General features: G+C 41.1%; 4 protein-coding genes across 6 annotated transcripts; 2 read left to right on the top strand and 2 right to left on the bottom strand.

The window, feature by feature from the left end:
• Window positions 1-766: 766 nt before the first annotated feature.
• LOC108111368 (pyridoxal phosphate homeostasis protein) lies at window positions 767-2,882 on the bottom strand. Its single transcript, XM_017220800.2, has 6 exons — window positions 2,814-2,882; window positions 2,654-2,750; window positions 2,376-2,588; window positions 2,106-2,253; window positions 1,800-2,041; window positions 767-1,742 (listed from the first exon to the last, which is right to left on the bottom strand). The coding sequence occupies exons 2-6, from the start codon at window positions 2,744-2,746 to the stop codon at window positions 1,674-1,676; spliced, it is 765 nt and encodes a 254-aa protein (XP_017076289.1). The 5' UTR covers window positions 2,747-2,750; window positions 2,814-2,882; the 3' UTR covers window positions 767-1,673.
• Window positions 2,883-3,033: 151 nt separating this feature from the next.
• LOC108111365 lies at window positions 3,034-5,353 on the top strand. 2 transcript variants are annotated; one of them, XR_001772588.2, is made up of 5 exons: window positions 3,034-3,419; window positions 3,468-3,585; window positions 3,647-4,717; window positions 4,778-4,887; window positions 4,940-5,353. XR_001772588.2 is itself a non-coding variant. In XM_017220798.2 (4 exons), the coding sequence occupies exons 1-4, from the start codon at window positions 3,201-3,203 to the stop codon at window positions 4,831-4,833; spliced, it is 1,464 nt and encodes a 487-aa protein (XP_017076287.1). In that variant the 5' UTR covers window positions 3,034-3,200; the 3' UTR covers window positions 4,834-5,353. The 2 variants fall into 2 exon arrangements, 1 of the variants encoding a protein (XP_017076287.1); XM_017220798.2 differs by having other exon boundaries at window positions 4,778-5,353.
• Window positions 5,354-5,491: 138 nt separating this feature from the next.
• On the top strand, window positions 5,492-6,288 carry LOC108111303 (trafficking protein particle complex subunit 1). 2 transcript variants are annotated; one of them, XM_041817645.1, is made up of 4 exons: window positions 5,498-5,537; window positions 5,601-5,709; window positions 5,766-5,908; window positions 6,054-6,288. In XM_041817645.1, the coding sequence occupies exons 2-4, from the start codon at window positions 5,611-5,613 to the stop codon at window positions 6,247-6,249; spliced, it is 438 nt and encodes a 145-aa protein (XP_041673579.1). In that variant the 5' UTR covers window positions 5,498-5,537; window positions 5,601-5,610; the 3' UTR covers window positions 6,250-6,288. The 2 variants fall into 2 exon arrangements, with proteins under 2 accessions (XP_017076186.1, XP_041673579.1); XM_017220697.2 differs by having other exon boundaries at window positions 5,492-5,709.
• Window positions 6,289-10,945: 4,657 nt separating this feature from the next.
• On the bottom strand, window positions 10,946-16,950 carry LOC108111370 (acyl-CoA Delta(11) desaturase). The gene is made up of 4 exons (XM_017220802.2): window positions 16,180-16,950; window positions 13,086-13,216; window positions 12,132-12,523; window positions 10,946-11,793 (listed from the first exon to the last, which is right to left on the bottom strand). The coding sequence occupies exons 1-4, from the start codon at window positions 16,598-16,600 to the stop codon at window positions 11,355-11,357; spliced, it is 1,383 nt and encodes a 460-aa protein (XP_017076291.2). The 5' UTR covers window positions 16,601-16,950; the 3' UTR covers window positions 10,946-11,354.
• Between the last annotated feature and the right edge of the window lie 930 nt (window positions 16,951-17,880).

The raw sequence follows: 17,880 nt of genomic DNA, 5'->3' as shown, positions 1-17,880 counted from the left end.
TTTGGGCAGAAGCCTATACATATGTTCGGAATTTATTTCGGTGCGATTCGGATTGGTTCGTATTCTGGCTCTCTGTTGTGGATACATTTCCCCATGTTCAGATTTTGTTTTGTTTTCTTTTATTTTGCTCTGCTCGGCCCATCTCTTTCCTAGAGGCCATCTCCTAAAGGTGTCCTCTTGCGCTGAAATCACCTACATTTCCCTTGGCAGCAGGCAGCATATATTCAACATATAGCCAATGTCTATTCACGCCTATATACTCGATGTTTTGCCTTGCCTATTTCTACGCTCACATTTTACGTTTATTTTTTCTGTTTTCGAAATGCCCCGTACATTGTGCAATATGAAAAGCGCCGAGAATTCCAAATCTATAGATCTGTATATACACACAGATCGGGCGGATTTCGTGTCGCATAAATATCCAACGAACCCGATATTGGACCAGAGTTATTTTGGCTACAAATGTGGAATAAACATCTGACTTTATCTATACGCTAGTCATTCATGGACATTGCGTAACAATGGGGAAACTGTGGGTTTTCAATATTCCAAATTCAATTATACCAGAAAAACTTCTTAGTACCACGTCATAATACAATAACCCTGTTACTAAATATAAATATTACCTTATTTGAAAATGTTTTTGATTTGGATCTATCAAGGTGATGACAAATCTAAATAAATCAAAAACTTAAGATTTGAAGAAACTACGCTAATAAACTAAATATTTATTTTTAGCTTTAACGAATAATGATTATTGTAGATGTCATTGGTAACAAGCAATTAAAGTGTATTATAAACTATTACAACATTTTATCCATACATTATACGTAGAAACTGTATATATTGTTTGACATAATATTTCAGATATCTTAGGAGTCCGGTATAAATATATACGGTTACTGCATAACATTCTTGGCCATCATACAAAGATTTCCTTGAAATTTTCCCCACCTGAATTAATTTTCCCCTTTGCTAATATTATAATTAATGATGGCTTTATGCATGAATATCAAATGGAAAACATTTCAATTAATGTTGGGGTCCGTGCGAGAAAACCTTCATAATTCATCGATCAGACATAATGAAAATCGATTGCGGCTGGGGTCTTCTTCGTGCTCCATTGAAAGTGATTTTCAGCGAAAACTCACTTGGCGCTGCAATTTTGGCACGTAACCAGGCGACATTTTGGCCTCAGGCCAAGCAAAACAAGAAAATATAGAAGGAAAACTGCCCACAATCTAATACGCAATGTAGCATTGAATGTGCGCAAAAATATAAATAGAATAAAGTGCAAAAAACGAAAAAAGACACAGTCAAAGGAATGTTAAAATTAATGAAAACTGCGGGCAATGTATTCAATTTTCCAAGGTGCAGAAAGTATCTGGGAATATTAATGGTTTTGACACTCTGGAAGCATTGTTTATGGAGAGATTAACAATAGAATATAAGATACAACAGCCTACACCTAATATTTGTTTATCTCTTTCTTTTCTAAATTTAAAAGCCAAATCATCTTTAACGATTTACTAGATAAGACTGTGTGCGTTTACACAGTTCCACCTGATACACAAACGAACTTGGAGGCTGTTTATTCGGGAGGTCGGACGTCATTAGGAATCAACTGTATTCAGTGCCCGCAACGCATTCCTAACACATCTCCGCTCATCTCCTCACGCCTTGGTTGCCCGATGGCCGAAAATAGAAGTCCCAACGCGAACCACTGTGCTCCCCATTTCAATCTAAAGAAATAGTTCTGATTATTAAGAAGAATCTTGCTCAGACGAGTTCTAGCTCACCGCTTTGTCGAAGTCGTTGGACATTCCCATGGAGACGAGCACTGAATCGGGGTCCAAAGAGTGCGACTCGCAAATAGATCGGTGCACTTGCATAAGGGACACAAAATCCGGATTTGGCCCATTGCTATAGTCGAAGCCATAAGCGCCAATGGTCATTATTCCCCTCAAGTTCAGGTGTTTTAAGTTGCTTCTTATGAACTGGTAAAGTGCAGGGGCGTCCTTGACTTCTATTCCGCTTTTTACTATTGGAATTGCGATGTGAGAATATAAGTAATTAGGTTTAAAGTGTAGGAGCACCACACTTACCATCTTCGCCACTGGTATTGATCTGGATGAGCACCTGTAGCGGTTGCTCAGGTGTTGGCTGTAGTTTAGACCAGGCTGCGTCTAATTTGGTTGCAAGTTTCTCGCTATCCACCGTCTGTATCATACTCAGATTTGGCACAGATAGAACCTAGAAGCAAAATTAAACAAAGGTGCTATGAACCTAGAAACTTGGCTATTTGCTTTTAAAAAGCTCTTGTACTGGCAATCCAATTCGGAAACTCTGTAAGAATCGTCTTATGTGAATCAGACCTTGTTGATTTTATTACTCTGCATATGACCGATGAAATGCCATCTGATGTCAGGGCACTTGGCCAGGATATCCGGATGCCGGCTCTTCTCCTCTAGTTCCTGAACATAATTCTCTCCAAAGTCCCTTTGTCCAGCTTCGTAGGCCTCAATGACTGCTTCGGCTGGCTTTGTTTTGCTCACTGCCACAAGGAGGGGCTTAGCAGCTTTTACTTCCTGTGGGAAAGATAACGATTTTCAGAAAGAGACTTAAAAAGGGAAGTTACTTGGGGTCTTATCACCTTGGGACGATGCTGAAACACCTCGTCAATTCGCTTCAACACGTGCTGCAAACCGGCTTTCACATCAAACTCCGCCATTGTGCGTCTTAGCATTTAACTGGAAAATGTTTAATGATTATGTATAACCTGAGATAATCAGTAGCTATGGAAGTTAACTTACTGATAAGAAATAAATCTTGTAAAAATAATAACAAAACTTGGGAGATTATCAGCTGTTTGCTAGTGTGACCGGATACAGCCAAAATATACCACAAAATACTTGTATATTAAGAAAATACCGCTTTAATAACCTTTTAGGCGGGATATTTAAAATATTTAACATATCAATAATATAAATATAATTTCAAATATTAGTTATTTTCGCACTTGTATCCTATGGTAGTACAGTAAATAAATGAATTTACTTTGATTTTCGGCAATTCCTTTCAAGTTAAATCCAATTGCCTCTGATTTGCCTGTAACGTGTAGACGCATTTTACTTTTTCGAAAACCTGTTCGAGGGAGATATGCCTTCACTGGGACGCTCAAAGACTCCGCGGCTGGAAACATGGCGGACACCATCAGGTGCATCTGCGATTCCCTCAACTCTATGGTTGGTTACCTGGTAACCATGAGGGTCTGCGAGATCCGGCACTGCCTTGAGTTCCTTGGAGTAGCGCACACGGAAGTTATATTGGGCGTCATTCTTTTCGTCCTCTTGCAGTTCACCAAGTTCACGGCAGTCCTTCTCTTGGCTGTACTCCTAGCATACGGAATATTTTACATGGTAAGAGGTAATATATTTTCCTTAGTCTCCTTAACCGAAAGCCTTTAGTGGGAGACCTTCTTTCCGGAAATCACCCAACTTGGACACAGGGGAATGAAGATGTTTCGGAATGTACGCACATCTGCCAATTTACCACCTTTTGCTTCTGACACTGAGGAGACGCCAGGTAAGTTTAAATATCCCTGAATACCATTCATTTTCAAATCAAAATTACACAAATTCTGCAGGAGAATACGTAATCAGACCAAAAGTAAAGCAGTATACAAGCGGCATCGTACCTCCACCAAATACGACAATGCTACTTCCCATGTTACCAACCAATCTAAGAACCACAGGCTTGCAAACTGACCGCCGCCGACAGGAAGAGGAAAACAGGAGAGGGTCTCGCGGACGTGGTCACACATCTCATCGGGAACCACAGGAAACGGGAACACATCGCCAAGATCGACCTTATTGGCGACCTGTTAGCCCTGAACGAGAGCAGCACCACTCAGCGAAAAAAAATCCTCGTGGAGCCAGCGGGAGTGGTGGAGCAGGTGAATCTAAGCGGCTGCAGAATGTTATGCGAATTCCCACTGTCACAAGTGGAGTGGTGGATACCCGAAGACTGTCCAACGTGACCAGCGACCAACTTAAACGTCTGCCCAATATGACAAGTGGAGAATCCAGGAGGATACCAAAAGTAACTAGTGGTGCCAACGAGTCCAAGAAACTGTATAACATGACAAGTGGGGAAATTATTGATTCCCGAAGGATTCCAAAATTAACTACCAATACCAATGGGTCCCGATGGTTACCAAAACTAACAAGTGGTGAAAATAGGGAATCCCGAAGGGTTCAAAAAATGACCAGCAATACCAACGAATCCCGAAAATTACCCAATATAACCAGTGGTGAAGTCAAGGACAACAGAAAGAGTTCGCGTCCTTCTGATGGAGGTGAATTACGCCGTACTTTCAATAATCATAGAGGTTATGACGAGTCCAAGACTCGTCGTCCGTTGGAAAAATCTCATCCCGGCCCAGGTCGTCGATCGGAGGAGCAATCAAAGCAACGGAAAACCAGCAACGGCCATTCCGCGGTCACTACGCGCCGATTTCCGGAGGACCATTACGATCGATTGAAACTGGAGAATCGGGAATACCAGGCTCGTAGACTTCAAGGGAGTGGTGCACCTGGGTTCCGCCAAGGTTTAAGTAATCCCACCTCCGAGGGAGCTTTGCTAACCAAACATGATAACTTTATTCCAAATCATCGCCAAGGTGAGGGGCGGGAATTCCAAAGGAACACGAAATCAAGTAAGCTGGGGAAATTTATCACTTCTACAACTTTTTATTTATATTTACTTAAATATATAGGCCATCCAGGAAAGGATCGGAGCAGACCTTATCGCATACCTAATCCGGTATTCTAGAATGAACAGGGATGGCATACTGAAAAGATCAACCTTTCAAGAAGGTGCCAAAGAGTAAGAGAATTTGTATCTTCCCAAGGAGTTCCTAAATAAATATAAAACGCAGAAGCCCTTCTCAAACCAGCGTTGAATCTAGAAAAACTATCCAATTTGACGAATACCCCATGACAGTTGACAGTCGAGAGGATTCCGAAGATGAACTGCCATGCCCAAGTTCTAATAAAGCAGAGGTCATAAAGGTTAATATTGATTTAGGTAAGAATAAAACCGATAATACCAAGAGAGAGATTCAAAGATCCAGCTGTGAAGATGTAAACAATCCGAAGGAGTATCCCTTTGTTGTTGAGATCCCCGAGAAAAAGAAAAATAAGAGTAAAAAAAACTGCTGTGCTAGGTTAAAGGACAAACTAGCAGAAAAAGGCAAATAACTGAAGCCATTTTGTATGTTTATCAAAATTATTATGTTTTCCCAAAGCAAATAGGCACAACGAAGGCATTAAATAAATTTTTTTGTATTTTTAATTACTAGTTTTTTAACTTTTAAATTAAAAAAAAAATTTTTAAATCGAAAATGTAACGAATGATGGGCAGCACTGAACTGAAAATCACCTAACGCGTTCTACCAGCGGAATTAGTATTTATTTTTGCAAGGAAGCAGGTTGGCAGCACAATACCAATGTTTTTGTTTTGCATCCGTAGTTAAAGTAAATTTTATTCCACAAACTCGCAAAACCTTGATTTTTCAGGGCTAATGTGATTCCTTTTAGCTTTAGCAAGATGACCATCTTTAATCTGTACATATTCGACAAGTTCGGAACGCTGCTCCACTACGCAGAATGGAATCGCACGAAAAAGTCGGGAATTACCCGTGAGGAGGTAAGAAATAAATTTCCTAATCCAATCTGAAATGCATTAAATATGTTTATTCTTAGGAAGCCAAACTTACCTACGGAATGCTCTTTTCCATAAAGTCCTTTGTGAGCAAGATTTCCCCACATGATCCGAAAGAAGGATTTCTTTACTATAAGACCAATCGCTACGCCCTCCATTATCTGGAAACTCCTTCAGGATTAAAGTGAGTTAAATAAGTCCCGGCTTGTCGAAATACTTAAGATCGATCGTTTTCATATCCCATATTACTTATACTTCATTACTTAACTCTTAAGGTTATAACCAAAAATTATTTAATTCACTAATAACAACACACCGTTTATTTCCAGGTTCGTTCTCAACACAGATACGACGGCTATAAACGTTAAAGAGCTTCTACAGCAGCTTTACGCCAAGGTGTGGGTGGAGTTCGTGGTGCGGGACCCACTGTGGACACCTGGTACAGTGGTCACCTCAGAACTGTTTCAATTAAAACTAGACGAGTTCGTCAAACAGTCCCCTATCTTTGGTATCCGCAATATCTAAGAAAATAAATAGCTATAAGCTCATATTCTCATTACCAAACTATGCAAATTCTACATCTGAAACTAAGGTCTATGTCATTAGCTCTGAATTGCAAATTACGCTGGCAACTGCTCCGAAATGCAGCCCGCGAGATCCGGGCTCCGGAAATGGAATGCATTTAAAAAATGACTGCGGGGCCAGCGAGAAAAACTTGCCTCAAAGTTGCGCAAGCCATGTCTTGGTCTGTTGTCCACTGTCCAATGACCAACACTAACAAAGGGGGACAAATGTCAAAGCGGTTACTGCAATTCGGAGGTTTAAGCCAGCTCTACGAACTGATAAACTGCCTGCTTGACTGTCTAAGCGGGTGTTACTGCAGGCTAGTAGGGATTACACGGAAAAAAATAATCGACAATAAAAAATTTAAAAAAAAAAGGATTGTAAGAAAGTAAATGGCATCGAAGCTAAGATGTTTAAATATCGCCCCAAGACAAAGTAAAGATTATACTTAAACCTTATTTACAGGATTAGTTATATACAAATTATTTCTATAGGCTCCCAAAGAAACGTTCCATACATTTGAGCGCACGACCACCCTATGTAAAAACCAAAAGCCAAAACCAAATGATAAATATTTGATAAAATCAAATATGTATATATCTACCAAGTTAAACAGCAGTTAAATTTTGATTTTATCATAGGACTTTATAGCTTATTTTGCATATTACTATGCAGATAGAGATATTAGTGCGAATATTTGGGGAGATGAAAGTGCCTTAATATGTGATATAATTTATTTATCTAACAGATCAGGTGACCTTATTAGACCGCATGTATTTTTACCTGTGTAGCTGCAATTTTTGACTGACAGCTGAGTTCGCGTCAAGGGTTTTCGCAACTATCCGTTGTTGCCGCGGAAAATGAAAATGATTTGCAGAATGCATCCATAATCGGGGGAGAAGCACGAGCACGTGAAGCTCCGAAACCAGTCGCTTTGGCTTCGGTCGGCGGATCTACAACGGCACCATGAACTGGCAAATATACAAATATGGCTGTGGAGATACTCTTTCCTATATGGCCGATGTCTCACTTATTCAAAAACGTTATTTGTGCAAGTCACAAGACGTTTGAACTAAATATGTTTTGTATGTTTTAGCGCTCTTTTTTTGTTCGCATTGTCTTTGACGAATTTTTAAAACGGGTTTCAGCATTGCAAAAGCCGCTGGCGGGACAATAAAAATGGAACCACAAAGCGGTTTCTTTTCTCCGCGATCGAAGAAATCAATTTCAAAGCCAAACGCCCAGGCCGAGTAACGCAAATAAATCAAATGCTGGGCTAAACATCAAGAGCTAATGATGGACCCCATTGACCACCGACAGCCGAGCCGAGAAAAACCGAAAGCACGCACAGGTTACAAAATCCATAAAATAAAGGTGCCCTTTCAAAATCGGCAATTGCATAGACACTCAGGCTCAAGCTCATATCATAGATGGGTATCTTGTGGATACCAGTTCCGACTGAGAGGCTGCATATCGCCAATCATGGGTGTATACCTATATTGTAGGTACAGGTCTTCGATGTCATCGCATCGGCTTCCAATTAGCCGTGGATCTTGGGGAGACCTCACGGGGTCTCCGGGGAAAACGGAGTGCCGGAGACGGAGCTTTCTGTTTTCATTCGCAAAAGTTACGCAAATTTGGGGCCACTCGTCTGGGGTTTTCGTCACCGAAACTCCGGATCGCGGCAAGGTTATTAACGGTTTGCTGGTCAGCGCTTAGGAATTGGAAATTGTCGCCCGGTCACGTCATTAAATGACCGCTATCTTGATTGCTTTACGACCGCTGCAACCTTTTCCCGTGCGTAATTAAAACTTTAACGAGCAATTGTGGCAGGTATTTATTTAATTTCACCGGCAAAAAAAAAGAGACGGATCTTTAAAGAAGACCCCAGAAGTACCGCCTGAGGACCACCCACACAAATCTCGTGTGGCGACCAAGGCCCTTTGGCCAACCAAAGGCGGACCTGATCCGCCAAAATACCCATAAACACACCGAAATATTATTCAAATTCGTAGGCCTAACGCTTACCAAATTTGACTCTTTCAGCGAACCAAATTGGGGAAATGCTAGAAAAGAAATCTCATATTATTCGCATAAATCTTTAGAAAAACCAGTCAAAGTTCAGGAAAGGGCATGATTTGTTTACCACAAAGGGCTCAACGGTCAAGATGGCCCCAGCCTCCACTGATCATTTGCTTATCTATTCCACTCGAAACCAGAAAGATATTAATTAATGCCAGTTAAAAATAGCCAACCAGAATGAATTATAACATTAAGGTTCAACTTTGGCAAATTTAAAAAGTTAAAAGAATCTACTAAATGAAAGTAAATAATCACGTTTTAAGGTAAGAATATCGAAAAGAGTTCAAAGTTTTTTGCTTAAAACTTAATAGAATCTTCTTGATCATTCGCATAGTCTCGTTCTATTCGTAGAATTATTTTTATTGATTGTTTAGGTATAAAATTAACATATGAAATATTTTGAGTTAATAAAGCGAATAAGAAATCTTCAGATTACAAGTTTGGCCGCGGATGAAGATCACACTAACAAATCCCCCTAGCTAATTATAATCCGTGGTAATCAGTCATCTCCTCTTGAGTTAAAACTTGTTAAATTAAAAAAAAAAATGAAAGAAAATTACCAAATATTTAAGAGTTGATTAAATAACATTAATAAGCTCATCTACAAGAAATAAAATCTTTGAAACTAAAGGAATTATATTCAGAGCAGACATTTATTACTTTCAAGGGTCCGCTCTTACTTTAAGGCCTGTGCTCACCCATTCAATCATCTTTTCCATTGAGTGGCTCCCAATGAGTTGATGTAATCTCGATCCAGCCCCCATGACACAGCCTTCAATTAACTAGGCCCACGAAAATGGGCTAAACTGAGTGCTCGTTTGGTGTCCACTGGGTCGTCACCAATTAGGTGACGATGACAGCCAGACAGACTAAGTTAATGAGATGACGATGACACGATGGGGTCTTGGCATTTTTTTGGGCATTGCTTTGATTGCTGATATTGGCAAAGCACTTGACCTTCCGGACAAGTACCGTACAGGTTGACTACATAAAAACAAACTTTATGTAGAGGTTTCTTTGCACATTTTAGGACGAAAAATATGTTTCCCTATATCACGTAAAATAATATTGGTTATAAATATTCATAAAATTATCATATCTCTTTGTAAGCTAACAAGTCATGAAAAGATTTAATGAAGTTCTCTGACGATCGGGAACACCCAACCACATGAGACCCATGCTAAAAAGGGCGATGCTCCAGAAATTCCCCTTGAGTGTCTGATGGCTTGAACCTTTTCAAGGTTCTCGTTCCTGAAACTGAGTTCGGCCTACGTGCCAAGTGCACGTAGGCCTTGCCAACTGGAGGATCATAAGAGGGGCTGGTGGGAAAGTTAACCAATCGATTAGGGAACTGCGTCTAGTCGCGGCTCCTTGCGTCAGCTTAGTTCTTGCGACTGTACGATGTTACGATCTCCAGGTGGGATGCCTCTGTCGTCACGTAGTCCAAAGTCAAAAGAAACCAGTTGGCGCCTAAACACAGCAACTAAATTCGCCCGAATCTCACCTTCTCTACAGCCCACATAAATGTGTAATAGTGCTTTAGACGACAATGGTGGTCACCACAATGACAAAAGGCGTTTCCATTTCCCATTTCCATTTGCATTTCGTCACTGCCTCAAATTGCCATTAAGTATGGCTGGTAAATAGTTTATTTTCAGTGGGTGGGTGAAAGGGAAATCCCACCGTGGGCTCGCTACCTTAATTTCCATTTGAACTGAATAATTTAAAAATGAGTCTTTCTAAGTGGGCGATATTTTCACCTATAACAAAGCCCGCTCAATAATTGTTTAGGCAAGGTAAGGGTACACATTTATTTTAACACATTAACACTCTTAAAAGATTTCAATGCATTTGTGATGCAGATTTTTTTTTTAGGAAACAGTTAAGCACTTCTTAAAGAGCACTCTAAATTTCACAAGTTGTAAGATCTGTAAGTCCACTTAAGGTTACACTTAGGCAACTTTCAGTTTCAACTCAATTTTATCTAGCAATGTTAGAGTAAAAAGTAATCTGAAAGTATTAATGCTATTTCAGCTTCTAATCATTTTTGGAGATCATATTTTTTAAGTATATATAACACGCGTCATAGGTCTATTGAGTTTCTTGTGACTCACTCGCAAAAATCAGACAGAACTCACAAAATGGGTTTGTTTTCAGATTTCGCAACTTCAAGATTGACGTCAGTTGTTGATGTAGGCTGGGTTCGAGTAAACTTAGAATATATATTCAAAAACAGTTTTCGCACTTTATGTTTACCACAAATGATATTCTCTGAGAATGCCAAGAGCTTCCTGGGTCTTTAAAGTTCGCAGATTCTAAAACGAATGGATTTACTTTACTTTAAGATGATAATTGTTGATGTCAGGTAAATGAATTTTAAAACAGTTTTCGCACTTATGGCTCATTTAAATAAGGTTTTTTCCAGACATCAATAAAATTTCCAAGATCACATCCTAAGATCATACCAAAGTGAATGGTATTACCTCACATTATATGTCTACGTATTTGTCACCCTCACACAAAAAGACAATACCGTATAGACCCACGATTATCGACCAATTGAAATGCGATTCACTTTGGATTTTTGAATTGTTTTTATTTGTAAATATTTATTTTTTTTATTTGTCTCGGACGGAGAGCATATTTTGTTGTTGTCGTTTATATGTAAATTTGTGTGTGACTTATAACTTATGTCGTACCGTGCTATCTGCTAAATACCTAAACCTACACAAATGAAGATACGAAAATGAGTGGATGTGGGTGTCGTTGTGTGAGTGTTAACCATTGCGGTGCAAGTGTCTTGGTTAGGTGTGAGGATATAGATAATGATAGAATAGAATAGGGTTTAATTTAAAAAACGATTATCGACTATGTCCCGCCCTCGCATAGACGCAAGATTAAGTGGCGATCCTTCCCATCAGTGATCCGCGAGCCCATCTCGATCTCTGGATGCCTGGACGCCAGTATCCCGATCATCGAGATCCCTAGTTGGCCGCCTTCTTTGACTTCTTCATCCGCTCGCCCTCGTTCTCATTCTCATCTAGCTTGGCGCTCTCCGTGCTGCTGGACTCGGCGTCGTACTCCAGATCCGGATCTGGCACCTCGGCATAGTGCACATGACCCACCATGGTGGCTCCAGCCACCACTCCTTCCTGGAATTCTTCGGGACCTCCCAACTGGGAGAAATGAGTGCCATCGCCGTACTTCTCCAGGGTGCGACGCACCAACTCCTTTGATGGCTGCTTCATGTTCCAGGCCCATCCCAGCTTATGGAAGGCATCCAGCACCATGGTGGTAAAGTTAACGGTGTAGTTGCCCAGCTCAGCTGCTTTGTAGTCCCAGGGGAAGACGTGGTGGTAGTTGTGCCATCCCTCACCCATGGCCAGTAGGGACACGTAGATGTTCTCGCTTGGCATGATCCGCCTGAGGGGGAAATAGCAAGGGATTAGTTAGATAAAACTAACAATAGGAAAGAACTCTCGGGCTTAGAAATTCCTGAAATATTATTTCATCTAATGTCTGAAAATACTGTTTACCTCCAGAATGTTTTTATTTTTAGATATTTTAACTTCATTCTATTTTTACCCGAAAGGTGTTAACACGTGATACTCATTTTTCGCGTGCTATGTCATCAGAATAGTGTTTAATAATTAAAGCAATGAGAGAAGTAGGAAAGTGACCTGCATTCATGCCCCAAATTGCATATTTTAGTGTCAGCATCTTGTTGACATAATATTATGGGTTGTCTCTGCTATACTTACTTATCGTAGGGGCGGGATCCCCACATATGGGCGGCACTGTTCACAGACCAGGTGAAGTTGAGGCTGCTCACGTAGCGGAAGAGGCACTGCTGAATGAAGGCCAGGGTCCAGGTTTCACCCCAGAAATAAACTGGGATCACGGTGGGCAAGATGAAGCAGAAGAAGGTCTTCAGAGGGATGAAGTACTTCTGGTGGAATCGCACCACGGGATCAGCCAAAATATCGCTCATGTCGATCTGACGACCACGTCGGAGAACATCCGGGTGCTTCAGCATCATCAGCCATCCCACGTGGGAGAAGAAGAAGCCCCTGTTGGCATTGTGAGGATCGGCATCCGTCTCGGAATATTTATGATGAACTCGATGGTCCCGAACCCAATCGTAGAGGGTGTTCTGAAAGATAGTAATTAAAAATTATGGTATATCTAAACAGGATGCTATCTAAGTTTTTTTTATGTATACGAAATATCTCTCAAATCACATATACATTTTAAAAGTATCTTTATCTAAAAGAGACAATCTTTAGTGGGTCAGCGGGGTTCATTTAACACGCCATCAAATTTGATTGTTCCTCTTAATCTCCAGGTGGCGCAGTACGTATACATCAGATATACATATGTTTCTTTCACGCTCCGCATCTAAGCTTCTGCGCTTAATCGCTGCAGTCATTAAATAAGACAAATGTATCTGCGAGATACACAAAGCACTTTTGTCAGTCGCCGCAGTCCCGAGTAGTTGGAATTGTCAATTTTACAGTTTGTCAGTCGCGACAGGCATTAAGTTGTTATACTTAATGATGCAATTAATGTTAATTGCATTACAGGCCAAAAAATAACAAAAAAAAAACGAAGGTGGCGCGTCAAATGAATTGGCAAATTGCAGACAAGTCTTCAGGTGGCATTACGAGTGCGAAAGGTCGAGGCAGGGATCCCTATCTTCTTTTTCCAAAACTCACCTGTCCAGCCACACAGTAGCAGACCATCAGAATGGATCGCAGCACTGTGTTGGCCTTGTAGCTCCGATGAGTCCAGAACCTATGGGCTCCGGCCGTAACTCCGAATCCAGCCACGCCGCCAACGAAGAATGCTGAAGATATGTCAATAAAAAGATAGATGTAAGTGTCGACTATAAAGTTTCGGACAAAAGCAGTGTTAATTGGACGCCAAAAGGAAAACCCGAAATTACATTTCCGCAAATTGAGCTATTTGAGGTTTGGTGTTAATTCCCCCGACAAACAAATGGAGTATAAAAGAGAACCGAGATCGCACAAGGTTGCTTCAGCTTGGTAAGGGGAACTTTGTAGAAATCCGGTGAATGACTGATCACGATTCCGTTCATATTCAGAAATATTATGTGCAGCTAACCCTTCTAGACGATCTATTCCATTAGTTCCTCAATTAGAATATGTAAAATGTCATTGTCACCATTGTCTCATTGAATATTGGATATTGAATATTTCCATGGGTGCAATTAGAAGTAATTACTTTTTGATATGAAGAGGTTTTTCCGCATCGCTTAACGATCTTTCATATGGGAGGAACCTATGCAAACGCCTCGCACATTTCGGAATCCAACTAATGAACTATTAACGATTTCTCTGAATGGGAATTTCATCGATTGTCCGTTGGATTGGAGGAAAGACCAGCCTTCACAGTGTTGCGACAAAAACCAGTTTCGTCTTACCCAAAAACCAAAATTAACAATTAAAGGCCAAGACAGAGTGCGGAAATGATCAGATTCAACATTGGTATGCCCACAAATGGGTTACAGACGTACTTATCAAATGGGATTAATATTTCGTTACCCCGGGTCTATTTTTTCACATTCTGATTCTATTTTATTTAAATCGTTAACATAAAATACTTTTTTTTTCTGTTTCTCTTTCTCGTTTGATTCAGCATTGCAAATCCGAGTGCACATTATGTGAATCGCATGAGTAGGATCTCTAATTTGGAAATTTGCATTTCAAATGCAGTGCAACTTGGGGCCACTGCAAAAAAGTTCAAGTTCAGGCTGTTTCGAAATTAGATTTTGAGTTGACTTGGAGATCGCTGAATTGCTAAGCTGCATTAGCTATTCCGCTGGCCATCTTTTCAGATCCACGTGCGGCAAAACAACAAGTGTCCCTGAATCGGAGGGTGCGTTGACTCGTCTCTTTATATAAATGTTAGTTTTTTGGCCAGCTTCATTAACGCCCAATGTTAATGCGTTTATGTAAGTCCCCTCGGCAGCATTTTCTCCCTCTTTTTTCAAGCCGTCGAATTTAATCAATATCTTGGACTGAGCACGACAATTTTCGCCATCTACGAAACCGGCAAAAGATGATAATTCCCAGCATGCCAGGGAGCATCTTTAAGCGCTGCACGTTCGCCCGGCAATTTGCCAAAATATTTACGAGCCCGACGCCCCAAATAGGGATGCGCTTCGTGCAAGGATACTCCTTGTATTTTTTGTACTTTTTTTACCTGTCATACCACACAATGCGCAATAAATATTGAAAATTACCAGGTATTAAGGCATTTTTCGCTGTACAGCCATTAAGAGGGAAGTGCCCAAGTACACAGCTTCAGATGCCCCGGTAATTCCAATGAAAACGAAATCGGTTATGGAGGATCCCCCCTACTACTGATTTCCCCCACGAGTGCGCCTCAATGTCAACTGATTTTTTGCTCTACTCGCATGTGTAGTGCTCATAAATTGAGTCAGTGCTTACCGAGCAGATAAATCATCTCTTGTCTTGTGAAATCTCCGAGCTCGGAACATGTAAAACGATATCTAAAATGGTGAAGTACTATACAAGTTTCAGATATACACTGTTTAGCCTTGGTAACTAAGAAATCAGTCTTCAGTGAACAGATAAAACATCTCTTTGTGCATATGGCCCGAAGTTAAGATGAGATCTGAGAATCCTAGAAATTTCTAACCCATTAAGTTCTTTACGTAATAAATGCATAATTTATTCTTTTGTTTGGACTCTGATTTTGGGCAATTGGAAATGCTAAAGTATTGGATTAAGATCCGAGAAATTTCTAGACCAACCTTGTTTACTAAATTTCGAGGTTCGACGACAGTGGGGTAGATCTTTCAAAGCCCCAAATAAATTTGTGTCAAGCGATTCTTGTTTCTCTTTCTCTCTAGCGACCTCTCGTTTTGGCCGCATACTTAAGCCAACACGTTTTGGTTTTGTTTTCTGCAATCCACCTGTGTCAGTCAATTTTTATGCTGAGACTGAAATTGCATGCCAACCGAAAGCAAGCAACTGAAAACTCAAAACCCAAACTCAAACCCAAAACCAAAACCAAACCCAAAGTGAAGCCAATGAAAGAGATTTCAACACATGTCGTATAACAAAAAGCAGAAGCTGAAGGGCAAAATAGTAGGGTCTGGACTGGGGAAAGGGGGCCAAGTGTTAAGCGGCAATCAATTAAAGGCAATAACAAGGGGACGCATTTTGTAATGGCCCAGAGAAAGAAAACGCCAAGGGGCTTAAGGCGCTGGGCGCGCTAAATTGCAAATAATTGGTGGGGAGGCAGATTTCGGGGGAGTGAAAACCGTAAAGACAACATCATCAGCGACACCAGCAACACATCTACACTCGGAGAAAAGTAGGAGACCTTTGCCTTACTATTATGATTGTGATGTTTTGATATTTTAACCTTTAATTCGTCAACGTTTCTTTGGAATATAAGACCAAAACTAATGCTTTAAAAACGTGTTCCTTGGCTTCTATAAAAATTAATAAATTTAAAAAATATATATTAAAATTTCATATCCAGTTGAAATTGGTTAAAATATATTTTCAGTAAAGTTGTTATGTTAATTTATATATGTATGCTTTTCTTGGAGTGTTTTTTCCCCTTTACAGCATCGATCAGAGATGACTCTTTGTTTCCACACCTATCCCCGACCACAATTTCCAAATTGGAGACGATAGAAAGAGAGAGTGGGCATTACGCAATGCCGGATGGGATGGGGATGGAATGGAATGGATATGGATGGGTTAGATGATGCATATGAGACCGAGTTGGTCAGCTTAATACAATACTTACACCAGATGGTGGTGTACATGTTGAGGTTTCGCAGCGGATAGGTCAGCAGGCAGATTAGAGCCGCGATGTGCAGCAGTGAGATCTGGACCACTTTATCCCACTTCAGAGGAGCCTGGAACTGCCATCCCAGTACTTTATCTCCGACGAAGGTGCGTGTATACTCCTCAAGATCGATGGCGTCCTTTGGCACATGCTTGGCTATTTCCTTGGGAATCAATGCTCGCTGGGGTTCCTCCCTCTTCTGCGGCAACTGCAGCTTAGCGCGGGGCGGCAACTCCGGAGAGGAGTCCTCGCCGCGTCGCACCTGCTGGGCATCAGCGTTGGGCAACTTTGATCTCCTGGCCACTAGCGGGGGACTCGATTCCCCCGAAATGGCCGGCGTCTTGCTGCACACTCGCTCCGAGGTCGACAGGTGACCCATTTTTCGCTTTCACAGATATTTATTCCTCTGTGTACTGCTGGAACCCGGGTTATGTTTTTTTTGGGTTTGCCGGCGGAAACCGCGTTTCGTAACTGCCGCGCGCACACTGGCCGAACTTTCTTCACAGCTTAACACAAACACTCGGGGGCCCTAATTGCCGGAGTACTTGGCCCAAAGTCGGAGGTGGAGTTTGGCTTTCTTCCAAAGACACACAGTCACTTCTGCGGACGCGGTTCGTTTTATGGAGTTAAGGGGGCTTTTGGTTAAGGGGCTCTAAGACTTCCTTTCCTTTCCGCGTCTAACGAACTTAACGCGGCGCCGTTCCGTAGACAAATGATCGTAGCCAAATGTATAAGTTCCTACCTATGCGGCTCACCTGGGCAGAGCAGCTAACCGGGGCAGCGACAGCGACGGCGACTGAGCCAAAGTTGACTGATTGACCGACTGACTGACGGAGTGGAGTTTCCGATCCGACGCACAAAGGTAAAGAAAAGAAATGGAGAGACGAAATGGCCAAGAAGGCCAAGATTATGCCACCACACACACACGACCAAGCACCTGTAACCGCTTCGGCTATAGCTTCGGATTCGGCTATAGCTTCGTTTGCCACTTCGGATCGGCTTCGTCGCAGAATCAGCAGCGCAGTCAGCAGCTCTGAATTCACGCTACCTCGAATTTACGCCAAATGTGTGGGGCTTTGGGTGTCATGCATCAGTAGGTCAAACTTTGTCTCTGCGGGAAACTCAAGACTCCGAAGAAAGGTTTACGAGTTGGGAAAGATCCACGTTCACTTATTGGGGGACTGAAATATAAACAGTTTTCTCTTAAACATTACTTAAATGCGTAGTTCTAGGTACAGAAACATAAAATTCAAAAGATTTAATATTGCTGATGATCTAGCCCAGAAATATAAGTGGAATCCCGATTATATTCTATGAAAATCTAGGAACAAAAAAACTTATTTTTAAATTTAACATTTCTTCATATCTTACATATATATCTATATATATATCATAGTTTTAAGCCAAATGCCCTGAAAACTAAAAGGAAATTCAATTTTAAGATAGTAATGAAGCAATGAGTACCTTATTATCCAAGATGTAGTATCTCTTTTTGATCCCCAAGTTACACAGTACCACGGAGTCTGCCCCGAAATGTCGATTCTTATCTGTCTGACCAGACGTTTTCCCCTCGCACGATTTATGCCCCCTGGTCTTTCCTCACAAAAATGAAAAAACTCTGAGACCGACAAGAAGTCTACCGGCACTTTTCACGATTAC

The sequence above is a fragment of the Drosophila eugracilis genome, unplaced genomic scaffold (assembly GCF_018153835.1).
Source record: "Drosophila eugracilis isolate 14026-0451.02 unplaced genomic scaffold, ASM1815383v1 contig_1781, whole genome shotgun sequence".
NCBI lineage: Eukaryota > Metazoa > Arthropoda > Insecta > Diptera > Drosophilidae > Drosophila > Drosophila eugracilis.
The sequence above is the reverse complement of the archived record's forward strand: the minus strand, read 5'-3'. Positions and strand labels throughout refer to the sequence as shown.

What these genes read in the sequence shown, in the direction of transcription:
- LOC108111368 (XM_017220800.2), bottom strand. Translation starts at nt 2,746, where the DNA reads ATGCTAAGACGCACAATGGCGGAGTTTGATGTGAAAGCCGGTTTGCAG. An exon ending in TGTTTCAGCATCGTCCCAAG is followed by an intron (nt 2,589 to 2,653) that starts GTGATAAGACCC and finishes TCTTTCCCACAG; the next exon opens with GAAGTAAAAGCTGCTAAGCC. An exon ending in AGAGTAATAAAATCAACAAG is followed by an intron (nt 2,254 to 2,375) that starts GTCTGATTCACA and finishes TTTTGCTTCTAG; the next exon opens with GTTCTATCTGTGCCAAATCT.
- LOC108111365 (XM_017220798.2), top strand. Translation starts at nt 3,201, where the DNA reads ATGGCGGACACCATCAGGTGCATCTGCGATTCCCTCAACTCTATGGTT. An exon ending in CATACGGAATATTTTACATG is followed by an intron (nt 3,420 to 3,467) that starts GTAAGAGGTAAT and finishes GAAAGCCTTTAG; the next exon opens with TGGGAGACCTTCTTTCCGGA. An exon ending in TGACACTGAGGAGACGCCAG is followed by an intron (nt 3,586 to 3,646) that starts GTAAGTTTAAAT and finishes CAAATTCTGCAG; the next exon opens with GAGAATACGTAATCAGACCA.
- LOC108111303 (XM_017220697.2), top strand. Translation starts at nt 5,611, where the DNA reads ATGACCATCTTTAATCTGTACATATTCGACAAGTTCGGAACGCTGCTC. An exon ending in CGGGAATTACCCGTGAGGAG is followed by an intron (nt 5,710 to 5,765) that starts GTAAGAAATAAA and finishes GTTTATTCTTAG; the next exon opens with GAAGCCAAACTTACCTACGG. An exon ending in GAAACTCCTTCAGGATTAAA is followed by an intron (nt 5,909 to 6,053) that starts GTGAGTTAAATA and finishes GTTTATTTCCAG; the next exon opens with GTTCGTTCTCAACACAGATA.
- LOC108111370 (XM_017220802.2), bottom strand. Translation starts at nt 16,600, where the DNA reads ATGGGTCACCTGTCGACCTCGGAGCGAGTGTGCAGCAAGACGCCGGCC. An exon ending in GCTACTGTGTGGCTGGACAG is followed by an intron (nt 12,524 to 13,085) that starts GTGAGTTTTGGA and finishes ACTATCTTTCAG; the next exon opens with AACACCCTCTACGATTGGGT. An exon ending in GGATCCCGCCCCTACGATAA is followed by an intron (nt 11,794 to 12,131) that starts GTAAGTATAGCA and finishes TTTCCCCCTCAG; the next exon opens with GCGGATCATGCCAAGCGAGA.